Source organism: Alexandromys fortis, unplaced genomic scaffold, assembly GCF_014885135.2.
Source record: "Alexandromys fortis isolate MF-2015 unplaced genomic scaffold, M_Fortis_MF-2015_v1.1 scaffold_149, whole genome shotgun sequence".
NCBI classification, from domain to species: domain Eukaryota; kingdom Metazoa; phylum Chordata; class Mammalia; order Rodentia; family Cricetidae; genus Alexandromys; species Alexandromys fortis.
In genome coordinates this window covers 3,250,357-3,266,084 of record NW_026068025.1, presented here as the reverse complement: position 1 = coordinate 3,266,084, position 15,728 = coordinate 3,250,357, and the positions used below count along the sequence as shown (strand labels likewise).

The following is a 15,728-nucleotide window of genomic DNA, read 5'->3' as shown; positions in this document are numbered from 1 at the left end:
TCACTGTACACACAACTGTGTGCACACCTTTAGTCATCACTTTCCAGTTGGGACACAGTAGTGGCCAAGTATCATCTCTCCTGAGTGGACTGTCTACTCAGACGCCTTACCGGCAGTCTAGCAGAAACAGTCTCTCAATAGTACCTTGACTGCCCTTTCCTGCCTGCCCATTATCACCCCAAACATCATCCTCTGCTCTGCCCTGTCTCTGCTCGGGACCCTTTCCATACCTGTCTGCACAGACTGACTGACTGATCAGAACTGGAGTGATATGGGAAGGTTTGAAGGTTGCAGGTCCAGAGCCTAAGTTTTACTTCCTCTTGGGCTAGCTTTAGCCCTCTAAATAGTCATTCCTTGCCCATTTCTATGTCATAACATCCTCCGATTAACAGACAAAAATCTTTTGGAAATTACTGACATCTTCCAACCCCATAGCTAAGAATGGAGGCCAGTAGGAGAGATTCCCCCATTCTAAACTAACCACCTCTCTGATGTTTCCACCAATGTATTCTCAAAAATACCTTGGTTTATAACTCTCTATGTTTTATTACTATAAAACTCTGTTGTGGGATAATCTTTCTGTACACTGTGAAGACGTGTCTCTGTCAAGGCACCTTCTGGTTGATTTGATAAAGAACTGAACAGCCAATAGCCAGGCAGGAGAAGATAGGTGGGACTTCCAGGGAGAGAGGAACTCAGTGGAAGAATCAGAGAGGCAGAGATTTGCCAGTGAGACTTGGAGGGATTTGGACGTACTGTATGGAAGAGAGGTAATGAGCCATGCGGCAGAATGCAGATTAATATAAATGGATTAATTTAAGTTATAAGAGCTAGTTAGGTCAAGCTTTTATAATTAATAATAAGTCTCTGTGTCATTATCTGAGAGCATCAACAGTCCAAAGAAAGTCTGAATATAAAACTCTTCCACTCGCCGGGCGGTGGTGGCGCATTTGGGAGGCAGCACTTGGGAGGCAGAGGCAGGTGGATCTCTGTGAGTTCGAGACCAGCCTGGTCTACAAGAGCTAGTTCCAGGACAGGCTCCAAAGCCACAGAGAAACCCTGTCTCGAAAAAAACCAAAAAAAAAAAAAAAACAAAACAAAAAAAAACAAAACCAAAAACAAAAACAAAAACAAAAAAACTCTTCCACTCTGGAACATGAACCCTGGGGTAACCTAGCTCTGTGTTTCCTGGGACATGATTGTTTTTCCATCAATAGTACGGCTAATTATTTTGGTGACCTTCTAAATGTAGCTTAAAACTAGTTTCTTTACTTCATGTTTAATACTCACTTAACTTGTCTCCCAGATCAGGTGTGGAAGTATCCCTGTGATACTCAACCTCCTCCAGAGTTGCCATGAATCGAAACTATCAGAAACGCTACTGACGCAGCTGGCCTTGGGCTGATGCAACGCTCCTCTATGCTGACAGCAACACTCAGATCCCCTCCTACAGACGTGCACTAGAGACTGCACAGTGAACACACGGCAGACATAACATCTAGGACACAGCATCCAGTTCTTAACTCCTACAGACATGCAATAGGGACTGCACAGTGAACACATGACAGATGTAACATCTAGGACACAGCATCCAGTTCTTAACTCCTACAGACGTGCACTCGGGCCTGCACAGAGAACACACGACAGATGTAACATCTAGAGCACAGCATCCAGTTCTTAACTCCTACAGACGTGCACTCGGGCCTGCACAGTGAACACATGGCAGACATAACATCTAGGACACAGCATCCAGTTCTTAACTCCTACAGACGTGCACTTGGGCCTGGACAGTGAACACACGGCAGATGTAACATCTAGAGCACAGCATCCAGTTCTTAACTACTGCTCCTCTCACGGCCTTTCGGTCTCACTCCTCTCTGATCCCAGTAACTATGAAACAAGCTGGAGACTTGGATTGTGCCTTAGTGAAATAGGAAGCTAAAATGTAAATCACACTGACTGGTGAAAGGCTCCGAGGAGAGATAATCTTGGTGATGGAGTTTTCTTACCTTGCCTAAGGCATCTTAAATTATCCCACTAAATATATGAAAGAAGGGCTGTGAGTGTTGCTCACTCTGCAGATCGCCATGGTGATGATTTTAGGAGGTGGGCCTTTGGAAGACAGTATGTCCCCTGACGAGATCAGTGTCCTTACAGAAAGGGCCTGAGATCTGTCTTACCCCTTCCAACATGCAATGACACCGCCAATGGTGTCACCTATGAAACAAGAACAGGCTTTCTTTATCACAGATCTGCCTTGATCTTTGATTTCCTAACCCTTAACTTCTTATTGTCTGTTAACTATTTTATCTGTGGTATTTTGTTGCAGCAACCTGAAAGAGCTAAGACTGGTATTCAGGCAATTCTGATATGTGGGCAGCACGGAGAACCCCAGTCTAAAGGGTGCTCTTGACAACTATGTATCTCAAGACTCCAAAAGCCTGCGAGCTGAAAAAGTAGGCTATACAAGAATGATAGGAATGGCTAGACAAAAAGACTGTCCCCTGCCCATCATTTAGCAGAAGCAAACATCTGAATCTACAGAAGGGAATGTGAGGTTTTGTGTGTGGCCTGACTACAGGCGGAGCAGCTTAAACAGCACTTGCTTAGCAGCTCTCTGTTTCTGTTTCCACATGATGGGGGCAGGGCTCTGACCTAGAGGCTCAGGAAAGAATCAGCTTCCAAACTCAATTAGCCTTAGCAGACTTCACACTTGGTAACTTTGCCCTGACCTAGACCGAATCACCAGTGTCTACCAGAGTCCAGGACATGGCAAGGCCCTAGGAACATAGCCAAGGTGCCCAGTGAGAGAACTATTCCTTGTGCTACTTAGGAGGTAATAGAGGACTTTACAGAGATTTGGGGTAAATTCTATGCAATCCAGCTCAAGGTCCCTTGGGGAAGGAAGGCAGAAGAAAAGCAAACTAACTCTTCAGCCCAGCTGGCTGCAGTACCTGTAACCATCAACCTCACAGATATAAAGCACCCCACGAGGCATGTTGTGGGTACCAACAGGACCTCAGTATTCTAATGCTCAGTGCTACTTACTGGCTGTCAGGCAGGGACCCTGAGCCAGAGAACTGGTGTTTCAAGGCCTCCCTTCCACACTGTCCATTTCAAAGCAACCCCTGGCTAGGTAGAAAGACAGGTAGAAAGCTATTTGAAGTAAAAACACATATGGCTACTGGTCTTCAAAAAGATTATGAACCATCTGAACTTTCAACAATTGGTTCTGGCCTCTTAATTCTCAGAGTAACTACAGAACTGTTTAGGGAACAACGTGTACAAACTGGTCTAGCTGGGGAATAGTTTGTCAAAGGTGTGAGACACATGTGTGATTTATAGTTCTTTCTAAACTTATAGACATTTAACCATGAGTGAAAAATATTCTTCACACACAATACATTGTGGGTTTCACCAAACATAAAAGTATTTTGAAAACTTAATACAAGATACTCACAAAACAACAAAAAGTTTAGTACAGCAAGAAATAGTTTTCTTTCAACTTACTGGAAATATTCTGTCAATCTCCTTCCCTCATTCTAATTATAACATCATGCCACAAAGGGCCAATTTATTCTGAAAATTGTAATTGCCTTTTACCTCCTCTTGGCTCTGTCCTGGATCCACTTCTGTAGTAGAGAAACGACAGCAACCCAGCCAGAGATGACTGCACTGGGCTCAGCCACAGTTGAGGCTGATTACTCCTTTTGATTGTTTTCTTCCATTTTCCATTACCATATTGTCTTGACGCTAGCACACACCTCCCCGCCCGGTGCCACACACAAACAAATAATCAGCAATCTCTTGCTCCTTTTGCTTTTCCACTTCCTCAGCAGCTTGGCTGACAAATGCAGAGATGGCTGTTATTGGAGTGGCTTCCATCTGTGGGCCAGTTCATCCCTTAGAATGGGGCGTACAAGGGGCACGCTTAAGGAAGAACAAGGAACTAGAAGTAAGTGTATCCTGGGAGCCTTTATGACCGTGTCTTGAGTTTCGTGAAATAAAGGGAGAATTTAAAAAAAATGCCAAGATAAAGATAATACTATTCTTGGGTAGACTCTGATTTTAAAGTATTGTATGGTTAATAGAACAGAGAGAATCTCAGCCCTGCTTCTCAGCTCACTGGGCTGAGTCTCAGGCAAGCCATGGTTTCTTCTAGCTCCGTTCTCAGTCCTAGCTACTTTCAAAAGCTGGACCTTAGGAAGGTGAGCTATAATGTTGGAATCTTCCTAAGTTTTAGAAAAAAAAAAAAAAAGGAACAAAGCCAAGGAAAGAAATTAAAAAGGAGTATCCACTTAGAGTTAACGCTAGAAAAATAAAGCTTCACTGTGAATTCCTGGCTGACCTAGAACTCGGAGATCAGCGTACCTCTACCTCCAGAGTGTTGAGATTAAGTGCGTGTGCTACCACATGTGGCTCGCAGAAACATGATTCCTAGGCAGAATACCAAAAGCACTTAGCCACTAGAGGAAAAAGATGGCCCTAATCAGGTATAGTAGAAATTAAGGGATGGTGTGGCAGGTAAAAGCACTTGCTTGTGGAGAGAACTGGCTCTACAAAGTTGTCCTCTGACCTTCAAGGTGCACCGTGGTGGCAGGCATGCGCCCACATACACGCACAAAAACATGTACATATTGAAAAAAATAAATATAAAATATTTTATTAAGATTTCTGCTTCTCAAGAGTGGAATTTCAAGTCACATTAAAGAATCTGTGTATGTGGGGTAGGGGTGGTTGACACCTTTTAATCCCAGCACTTGGGAGGCAGAGGCAGGCAGATCTCTGTGAGTTCCAGGACAGCCAGGGCTACACAGAGAAACCCTGTCTCAAAAACAAACAAAAAAAGTAGGGGGGAGAAAAAAGAATCTGTGATACATCAATTTAACAAAGAACACAGATTTCTAAAATTAGAATTTATGTTTTATTTTACCTATATATGACTGTTTTGCTTGCACGTTTGTATGTGAATCCGCAGGTGTCAGAGCCCTGGAAAAGACGACTGTGAGCCACCATGTGGGTGCCAGGAACTAAACTCACGTGCTCTAGAAGAGCAATGAGTACTCTTAACTATGGAGCCATCTCTCCAGTCCATTCAAAGAAGTTTTTAAAGCAATAAAGAAAAAACAGAGAAAATTATTTTAAGGATGGGAAGGAGCTTGGAAAACAGCTCAGGGGCAGAGTGTGTGCTCTGTAGGAAGCTCCTGACGACCAAAATAAATGCGAAGTAAATACATAAGGATGAAAGGCCTAACTAGGTACGTCTCCACAGAAAGGCTGTCCAAATGACCAGTTCACACATGCACAATCTCATTAGCCAACAGGCTAACAAATACCAAAACCATAATGAGATACTACTACAGCTCCACCCAAACACCGTGAGTGAAGAACACAGCACGCTGATGAGAACACATAGGAACACATCTCCCATAAACTGCTGGTGGGGGGGACAATGCACAGTTACAGAGAAATTTGCTTGGCATCATCTACGACATTTGAATATGCAGCTTTAAGGCCCAGGCACGCCGTTCCTAAGAGCACATCCAGCAGCGATAAGAATATCAATAAAGCAGACAAGTAAAAAACAAAAAAAATCACATAACGTGTTACTAAATAGTGAGGAAAATAAAATATAGCAATAAAGGGCGAATCTTACTAATTTTTTTATGGGGGGCAGGGTTCGAGACAGGATTTCTCTGTAGCTTTGGAGCCTGTCCTGGAATTAGCTCTTCTAAGACCAGGTTGGCCTCGAACTCACAGAGATCCACCTGCCTCTGCCTCCCAAGTGCTGGGATTAAAGGCGTGCGCCACCACCACCCGGCCAAATCTTACTAACTTAACACTGTGTGAAAAGATGCAAATATTATACAGCTTTCTGTTCCTTTTATCTAAGAGCTGAGAAAGGTATCACTACTCAAGCACTCACACTGTTACAGAAACCGCAAGGAGAGAAATGAGGCAGACAGGAACCTCGGGGAGCAGCAAGGGGCTCTGGCTGGGAAGTCCTGACAGGTTTGAGGGAACTGGAGATGCTACTTCAGGATGGGGTTTCTGACTGGGTTCTCATTTCGTAATGATTAATGAGACTCATTCATGCACTTTTACCTTTGTGTATACTATTTCATAACAAAAAGTTTAAACCTATATCAGGTATCACTTCCTTGTCTGCTCTTCTCAGAAAGTAAACACCACCCTAGACAAACAAAACTAAACTAAATGAAAACACATAAAGCTACAAAAAAAAAAAAAAAGATGAGAAAACTTGGGAAGTCTTTATGCATAGGAGAAAGAGCTGCCTCTTTGGGAAGATGCTTTATCAACAGCTCTGGCCAGGGGGGAGAGAGTGAAAAGCCGCCCCCCCCCCACCACAGCAGATGTGAGTACTCGCAGTCTGTGGGGTGGACTGCAGACTGGCCTTCTGTCCCCCACCCCGTCTCCTCATAGGGAGGCCTTAGCATAGTACAGTACACAAATACCAGACCCTCCCTGGAAGTCACGGCTGAGAGAACAGAGATGACATTGTATGCAAACTGGGCCACCAAGCGCATGCACACATGGACCTGGAAAGGACCACGGACATCCAATTGGCAGCACCGCTCCTTACTGCATAACCTTCTGTCTTCTTCTGACACCATTTCAGGAGTGCATTACGCTTAGAGCCACCATACTCCCGGGCCAAGGCTGCCAGGGGGTCTCTTCTTTCAACACTGTTTACAAAGAAGAAGAGAACGCAGTTAAGGACGGTGTTGGTAGAAGGCTTTTTTGTTTTTCTTTTGAGATAAGGTCTCATATGGCCCAGGGTGACTTTGAATTCCCTATAGGCAAGGATGACTCTGAACTCCTGATCTTCCTTCCTTCCTCCACATGTAATGCTGGGATTACAGGTGTGTACTATCTCCTCGGCCAAATGTTGGCTTTTTTGTTTGTTTGTTTGTTTGTTTTATTTTTCAAGGCAAGGTCTCGCTGTATAGCCTTGGCTATCTAGAACTTACTCCGTAGATCAGGCTGGCCTGGAACTCAAGAGATCTGCCTGCTTCCCTCTCCTGAGTACTGGAACTAAAATCATGAGCCACCACCACCTGGTTAAGATGCTGGCTTTTAAAAGCCTAAAATATACATAAAAAATAATTAGATTAAAAAAAGCCAAAGTGTAGTTTATTCAAACAGTACTCTAGAAAAACAGCTAAATTAGTCACATTAAAAATATATTGTGTCAGCCAGGCCACGATGGCACATATCTTTACTCCCAGCACTTGGGAGGTCAAGGCAGGCTCATCTCTGTGAGTTCATGGACAGCATTTCCATGTATTTGACAACTTATAAAATTAAGCCATGGTGGTCACACCTGGAATTATACCATCCTTTATAACTGACTAGCTAGAGAAAGTAGTTTCTGAATAAATGGGAGGCTCAAGAATTTACCATTAAAAATACTTAAATATGGGGCTGGGAAGATGGCTCAGTAGGTAAGAGCACCTGCTGCAAAAGCAGAGGACCCAAGTTCTAAATGCCCATGGTTGATCATGCCTGTGACCCCAGGGATGGGGAATGGTGACAGATGGCTCCTCGAGCTTACTATCCAGCCAGCCTAGCCAAACAGGCAAGCTTCAGCTTCAGTAAGAACCTGTCTCAAAAAATAAAGTGGAGAGCAAGAGAAGAACACCCAATGTTACACAATTAAATGACTGCCCTCATAAGTATTTAAAAATAGAGGCTGAAAATTCATTTTGAGGCATGAACTCATTATGTACCTCAGGCTGGCCTTGAACTCCTCATTTCCTGCCTTAGCTTTTTTATTTTGTTGAGACAGTGTTTCTCTGTGTAGCTCTGGTTCTCCTGGAACTCACTCTGTAGACCATAGACAAGGTTAGCCTCATACACAGAGATCCACCTGTCTCTGCCTCCTGAGTGTTGGGATTAAAGGCATGCACCATCATTGCCTGGATTATCTCAGGTTCTTAACTGATAGAACTATAGGTGTGCATGACCACACATAGCTATATGCAGATTGAGTTTCTAATGCAAGCAATTTCAGGGTTGACAAGAAGGTCCAGCAGGTAAAAGCATTTGCTGTTAAGTCCAGTGACCTGAATTTAATCCTTATTGATACTTATGTTAGAAGTTATATTAGGTAGAAGTTGTCCTCAGACTTCCATATGCACACTGTGGCAGGGTGCACACACAGATAAAAATGAATGCAATTTAAAAAATCTAAAAAAATTCTATTCTGTCATAGGTTAATCTTAATAACATGAATGTAAAAGAAATAAGAAATTAAGGTCACTAATCTGACCTCTTATGAAGAAAGGTATACTATAAATAGCAAATTAATATATGTGAATTTCCTGTGTGTTTACAGCATTGATTTGAGAGTAGCACTAATTCTGGCCCTTCAAACCTGTTTCTATTAATTAGTTCATATGCAGACAAGCAGGTGATCTATATCTGGGACATTCATAAAGCTCTTGAAATGTCTGAATTTACCTATTTGGGATCAAATATTGGTTTCACCCAAAGATGCATCTGATCTGAATGTATTCAAACTCACAAAACTTCCCATAAGACACAAATAGATGATTATACTACCTACTATAGAGTTCTTATCCTTGAAGTAAACAGCACTTTAGACTCATCTGTGGGTGAACCGTTAGATGGAACACAAGGCAGAGCACCGGAAAGGATACCCAAATGTGGGATGACATATTTGTCATCCATGAGACGACAGCAAGTTACTCATACTATAGAAGAAGTACCGGAGTTACACAGTCAAATGAGTGGGAGACACCCAAGCAGGAGTTGAACTTAGGTCCTCTGCTTTCACAGGAGATGCTCTCACCTACTGAGCCATCTCCTATGTACTATTTTTAATGGTAAATCCTTTGGTCTTCCATTTATCCAGGAGTGAAGGGTGAAGCCAGCATCCCAGGTGAGTGGGATGGAGCTAAACTGTGCAGATCAGAGGGCAGGATGCAGAGTGAGGACGGCTATGAGGATTGTCCACAGTGGGACACTAGGTGCTTCAATCAGAAGACCGCCATGGAAGAGCAGAGAAGACGCCGGGGAGAGGGGAGACAGGTGGGACCTTGGTGACCAGGGGCACAGGCAGGAAGGAGGCGTCAGAAGCATGGGTTCAAACACAGGCTTCTGATGACCATCTAGGCTTACTGTTCGTCTCTTTGCCGCATACTATACCTCTCTGCTAACACCCCTTTAAAGACTGATCTTAAAAACGTCTCTCTAATCCTCTTTCTATGCCTCTGTGCTCTCAATAATCTTCCTTAAATAGCAGGTCTGCTCTTAATCACTACTCAAAAACAAAAACACAATCCCACAGACTTAGTGGTTCCCCACTGCTTTACCAAAATAAGTATGAAGCTCTTTTTGGCAATGCAGACTGTTTGCAATAGGGCTCCAACCTATCTTGACGGCTGTAGCTCCCCAACTGTCTACCTGTGTTGGCCAGGAGTCTGCTGTATATATGGCAGGGCCTTCTTGAGGCTCTGGGTTGAGTTCCATCATTCACTCCCCCTGGCTCCTTTACAGCTACTGACAGGACTCCCATTCCTCTCTAGACTTCCTGATTCAAACAACCCCTCAAGTACTTTTGCTTAAACTTTAAAGATTGATTGATGTATTCTATGGGTATACATGTCTGCCTGAGTGTATATATGTTCACCATACATGTGCATGTGCTTCTGGAGGCCAGAAGACAGTGGTAGATCCCCTGAAAATGAAGTTTTAGGCAATTGACAGCCATCTGATGTGGGTGCTAGGAACGGAACCTGAGTCCTTTACAAGGGCAACAAGTGTTCTTAACGATTGGGCCACCTCTTCAGCTACTCTTTGTTAAAATTTTCACTTTCTAAAAATTCTACTATTATTGGTGTGTGTGTCTAGCATATGTGTGCCACGCATTGCATATAGAGGTCAGAGGACAACTTTGTGGAATGGTTTCTCTTTTCCACGGGTTCTGGTGACTGAACTCGGGTCATTAGGCTTACACAAGAGCCTTTACTCACTGATACATCTCAGCGTCCCTGCTTAAAAAGGCACAGCCCTTCGTGTGGTTTTGTCCTAAACCACTGTAAGTATCTTCTTATTAGCCTTGTGGAAGGTGTGTTCTATATCTCAGTCACTGTCACTCAGAAGCAAGTTGACTGGATGAAACAGACGGAAGAGAGTAACATTAATCTCATACTCTGAAATTCAGTACCTGAGCTTGCTTGGTTTCAAACCCCCCGTGGATGCACTCAGCAGTCTGGTGTTCCCAAAGCCCAGGGAGGGGGGTCTGCTCAGGGACTCCAGTGAGGGACTCTTCCGGAGATAAGGGTCTGACTTCCGGTCCTCGGCCCTTCCCTTCAGAAGATCTGTGTGAATAACGACATTGTCACCCATTTCTAAAGAGAAGAAATCTGATTGGTTATCATATTTTATTATCAAGTACAAAGACTTATCTACATGTATATATTCCTACATATACACACATAAATGTTTTTCTTTCTGAAATAATAAAAATGCAAATAGGGACATGGTATTTTTCTACAAGACCTTGTGCCAGGGTGGATGGCTCGGTTGTTCAGACTGCTTACTGCACAATCATGAGGACCTGAGTTCAGATCCCAGGAAGCTAGGTGTTCTGCACACATCTACAACCCCAACTCTAATGGAAATGGAGACAGAGAATTGCTGGTGCTTATGGGCACACAGCTTAGCCAAGAAAATGAGAACCTCAGATTGAGGGGGAGACCCTTCTTCAAAAGGATTAGGTAGTAAATGATAAGAACACTCAGTATCCTTTTTTGTCCTCCTCTTAAGTTCACAGATGCACAAATCCACATTCATATTCACATACACAAAACCAACAAACAAATAAATATAAAATATATCTTTAAAGAAGGATCCACAGTATTAGGGCAGGAGAAATGACCCAGTGGTTAAAAGCACTGGCTTGGTTCAATGCCTAGCACCACAACTGTCGTCTGAAACTCCAGTTCTGGGGTATCCAACACCCTCATTTGTCCTCCAAAGCACCAGGTATATAAGTGGTGCACAAACATACTTGAGGAAAAAAGAAAGGAAGGAAGAAAGGAAGGAAGGAAGGAAACAAGCAAGCAAGCCAGCTTAATGTCAAAGCAGTCCTTTGTTGAAAAATGGTTCTAAATTTTCAGACAGTGTAAAATATGGGCCCTTCCAAGTGCCTTGTGCAACTATCCAGTGAGGTCACCCACTCCTCTAGCTCTGTCTCTAGCTAGTGTTGTTTCCATTAGCTGTGGATCAGAGAAAAACCTGGTAGGAAAATGTCTCATGTGACTGTCAGGTCACAGATAGAAGCAGATAAAAAGCTGGGAACCAAGAACAATTGCCCACAGGAGAAAAATTGTTCCAACTACAGGCTTATAGTTCACTAAAACCTGAGCAAACCCCCTCTCTTTAAGGCTCCGTTCTGCTGTTGTATTAGTATTAGTGAAAACAGGCACAGAAATGAGCTGAATTCTCCAGGTATCTCTCAAAGGACCACAAGAGCAGAAGGGAGTGGAGGAGAGACTATTAGAGGCTGGCCGACAGTGAGAGCTGGAGCTGTGAGACGTAGGTGGTTAGTTGAGCGGGACAGCTGGGGCCACCTCCTGTCACCCACAGTCACAGAAGAAAACAGGACCTCTTTAGCTAATAGCCACCAATTATGGGCATGAAGTTGGCGGTGAGGCCAATTAGGTCTAAATAGCAGAGAAAAACAGTTCTACATCACTGAAGATCAAAACAAAAACAGAACATCAATCTGCAGTTAGGGATGACCTCAATGTTGACAAGCAGTTGCTGGAAATGGCTGGAAGCAAACGATTTTCACTATGCAGTCCTTTATTATAGTAAATAGAATCACCACCAGGAGACAGGTGCCTGGGGGGTAAGAAGGAGGAGGGCAGCCAATGAGCTGCACAGCAATAATTGTGGTCTCAACTTTATTATTTATCTTGTCAACCAAAAGAATGGCTCTTTAGATAATTAGGAAACTTGGAAGTTGGTAGAATAGCCCGAAAAAGACATGAAAACTATGATCACTTGCAGAATACTGAGTTTGACGTTGTACAGCTTCTACCACAATTAAAAAAAAAATCACCTAGCACTATTGTGCAAGTAAGTTACTCTCTATTTTCAACTGCATAATGAGTGTGTGCTATGATATTACATAATGATGCATAGATTTAAGCCAGACAGGTTTTCAATCTTAAGTTTTGGCCTCCACCCTTCATTTCTGGGAAAGAGGTGCTCAGACTTAAATGCCTTTAAGTTACAGCCATATGCATTTACCAAGGCCTGGGAAGCTTAAGAATGGTTTTAGCTCAATTCTGCCTATACCTTGTAAATGAAACAGCAAAGACTAGATTGCAGTACGTCTCTTTACAACACCGTATGAAATCTTTAAAGCCCACTGCTAAGACCTATGGCTCTCACACACCTCTCTGTGGGGCTGGAGATAGCTCAGGTTAACAACACTGGCTGTTCTTGCAGAAAACCCGAGTTCCTTACCAGCATTCACATAGTAGTTCACAACTGTCTCTACCAGTTCCCTGAGAGCTGAGCCTTTTCCTGGTCTCTCGGGGTACTGCACACATGGTACACACATATACAACACACACACATCATCATTATCATAATGATAGCATCATCATCATCATCATCATAACACTGTCTAGGGACTACAGGATATATCAGTGGGTAAAGGTGCTTGCTGCACAAGTCTGATGACCTGAGTGAGTTCAATCCCCAGAAACCATGAAAAAGTATCAGGAAAATTGTTTTCTGATTTCCACATTTGTGCTGTGGTACATATATGTTTACACATGTTATCGACACGTGCATTAATAACAAAATCAACAACATCACCCTCATTGCTCACTGAAAGCACACCTGGTCGGTCACTCAAGAATACTGATGAGGATGCACAAAATTAATGTTCTTTTGTTTACATTTTTTTAACCTCCTGACGCAGCAGCCATTCCACAGCCAATGGATCAAAGAGTACTTCTGACTTTCAAGTCTTATTAAGGAAATATTTCATAAGCTATAGCTGCCACAAATAATGATTCCTCTCATGAATCAGAGAAAAATAAATGGAAAGCTTTTTGAAAAGACTCAGGACTCCAGATGCCAACAGGAACATTCATGGGAAGAAGTAAAAATGTCACTATCAATGGGAGTTTGGAAGCAGGTGATGCCAGCCCTCAATGATGACTTTGAGGGATCCCAGATGTCAGTGGTGGGGATCACTGTAGGTGTGAAAATAGCAAAGGCCCTAGATTGGCAATGGAACCTGAGGGGGGTCAACTGCACTGCTGCCATCTCAGGAGAGGTGGGTGGTGACTTGTTTCTTATAGAGGAACAAAGAAAACAACTTCTTAAGACAGAATTCCTACCTGGTGAAGGCGGTGTGAACACCTGAAATGATATTAAAAGATTCACAATATGACATGAACTCAGGGGAAGGTCAGGTTTTGAAAGGACTGGGTCTGATTTGGAAAGAAGTGCTATGTGGGAGAAAGCCTTTGGGAAAGGCAAGGAGAGGTAACATGGTCAACATCACTGGTGTCTTAAGAACTGCCACCATTACCCCAGCTACAGCAAGCACCACCTGACCAAAGTCAGTAGACATCAACATCAGACAAGACCCTCTGCTGGGCAAAGATGCTAAGTTGCTGAAGGCTGCTGGATGACTATCTGTGATAATGTAATTATTAAGCAAGCTATGGGTATTGTAATACTTAAATTACAACACAGAGTAAGCATTACTTTTTCTGTCTTACTTCACAATACTTTTGTGCATTGGCTTGGTGCAGGGGACTAGAACCAAGCTTCCAGAAAACTTACTAACATTTACTAAAGCAAAAGCACTGTTGTTCTTTCTCTGAGCATGCTCACAGGCTCAGCAGACAACAGCAAGGAAAGATTAGCAGCAAGTATTTCTATGATGCCCATGACACACCAGGTTTTAATGAATTAATTCAATCCTTCAAATGACGCAATGAAGTAAGTTTCTTTTTCTTTTAGTTTTTTTTTAATCAATTTTTATTTTGTTATGTGTGAGTGTGAGACTGTACACATGAGTGCTGGTGCCTCCAGAGGCCAGAAGAGGGTGTCAGATCCCCTGGAGTTAGAGGTGATGGGAAGGAAATTCAGGTCCTTTACAAGAGCAGCAAGTGCTCTTAACAACTGAGCCATCTCTCCAACCCTGGAAATATTTCTGTATTAGAGATGAAGAAGACAGAGCAGAACAAACCCAAAGCTGGGATGTTTGGAATGACAATGCCAAGAGACTCAAGGCCAACTAGGGCTTCGCTTACTTCCCTTTTAATGGCTACAGTTCTGCACCATCAGCACTGGAGGCCCAGCAGGAATGAGAATGTGACCTGCGAGACCCACTAATTACAACCTCTGCTTCACTGTCAGGATTTGAGTTTGAAAAGGATACAGTGAGCCGTGATGGTGGCGCATGCCTTTAATCCCAGCACTGGGGAGGCAGAGGCAGGCGGATCTCTGTGAGTTCGAGACCAGCCTAGGTCTCGAGAACTAGGTCTACAGAGCTAGTTCCAGGACAGGCTCCAAAGCCACAGAGAAACCCTGTCTCGAAAAACCAAAAAAAAAAAAAAAAAAAAAAAGGGATACAGTGCAACAAGAGGAAGAGAATAAAACTCAAGGGCCTAAAAATGGTACATTTTAAGAACTGTGGAATTAGTTAACAAACACAAAACCAGACAAAAGTTTGTATAACAGTAAATTTTTTTAAGAATTTAAAATCTGTATTCAGATTCAGTTTATTAAAGAAAAAAAAAAAGGTCAGGCTTGGTGGTGCATGCCTTTAACCCCTGCACTTGGGAGGCAGAGGTAGGAGTATCTAAGTGAGATCCAGCCTGGTCTACAAAGCAAAGTTTCAGGACAGCCAGGACTGTTGCACAGAGAAACCCTGTATCAAAAAACTAAAACTACTAAACAAACAAAACACCCAGCTGGAAGATAGTGGCGCACGCCTTTAATCCCAGAACTCAGGAGGCAGAGGCAGGCGAATCTCTGAGTTTGAGGCCAACCTGGTCTATAGAGTGAGTTCCAGGACAGCCAGGGCTACACAGAGAGACCCTGTCTGGAAAAAACCAAAACCAAGTAATAACAATAATAAAAAAAAATCAAATTTAGCCAAGTTGGTATGTCTTTTGCATCTACACACACTGAAGACGGTAGCAAGCAGGAGACATTTCTTCCAGTATGAGCTGCACATCTGGACCTAATGGGTGCATCTTGAGGGGATGAAATCAGCAGAAATAAATACCACCAAGTTCAAGTTCATGCAACGGAAAGTGCACAGCACTAAAACAGGACAAAAAGCACTTGTGCTTCCACAAGTTACCTGAGAGGGGAAGGTCCGGCAGATCCAAGCGCTGAGCCATCCCTTTGCCGGCTGGCCGCATGGTGCTGTAGGTCGAGTGTCTCTGTCAAAAGCAAAGGGCACCGCAGCATGACGAGCTTGCACGTGACAGCAGCAGAACGCAAGTGCACACTGCTGTGCCTGGACACAACTCTCAAGCACACTATCACTGTAATAAGTTCAACTGGCTTAAAGATAATCCCCAGTTCACTTCCACCACCGATTCCTTTTTCCCAGGGGCAACTGTTATTAATCTGTTTTAGGAATACCCTTTCTGGAATATTCCATACATTCTCAAGGATATCTGTAAACACCA

The 15,728-nt window shown here is 43.2% G+C and overlaps 1 protein-coding gene across 4 annotated transcripts in view; it reads right to left on the bottom strand.

Annotated features, from left to right (window-relative positions):
• Specc1 (sperm antigen with calponin homology and coiled-coil domains 1) overlaps positions 1-15,728 on the bottom strand; it is a 268,415-nt gene that overhangs the window by 62,968 nt on the left and 189,719 nt on the right. For all 4 annotated transcript variants that reach the window (XM_050163731.1, XM_050163730.1, XM_050163732.1 and 1 more), the window contains 3 exons: positions 15,395-15,476; positions 10,214-10,367; positions 6,605-6,707 (listed from right to left, as the gene is read on the bottom strand). In XM_050163731.1, coding sequence (XP_050019688.1) covers positions 6,605-6,707; positions 10,214-10,367; positions 15,395-15,476 — 339 coding nt within the window. The remainder of the gene's footprint in view (positions 1-6,604; positions 6,708-10,213; positions 10,368-15,394; positions 15,477-15,728) is intronic.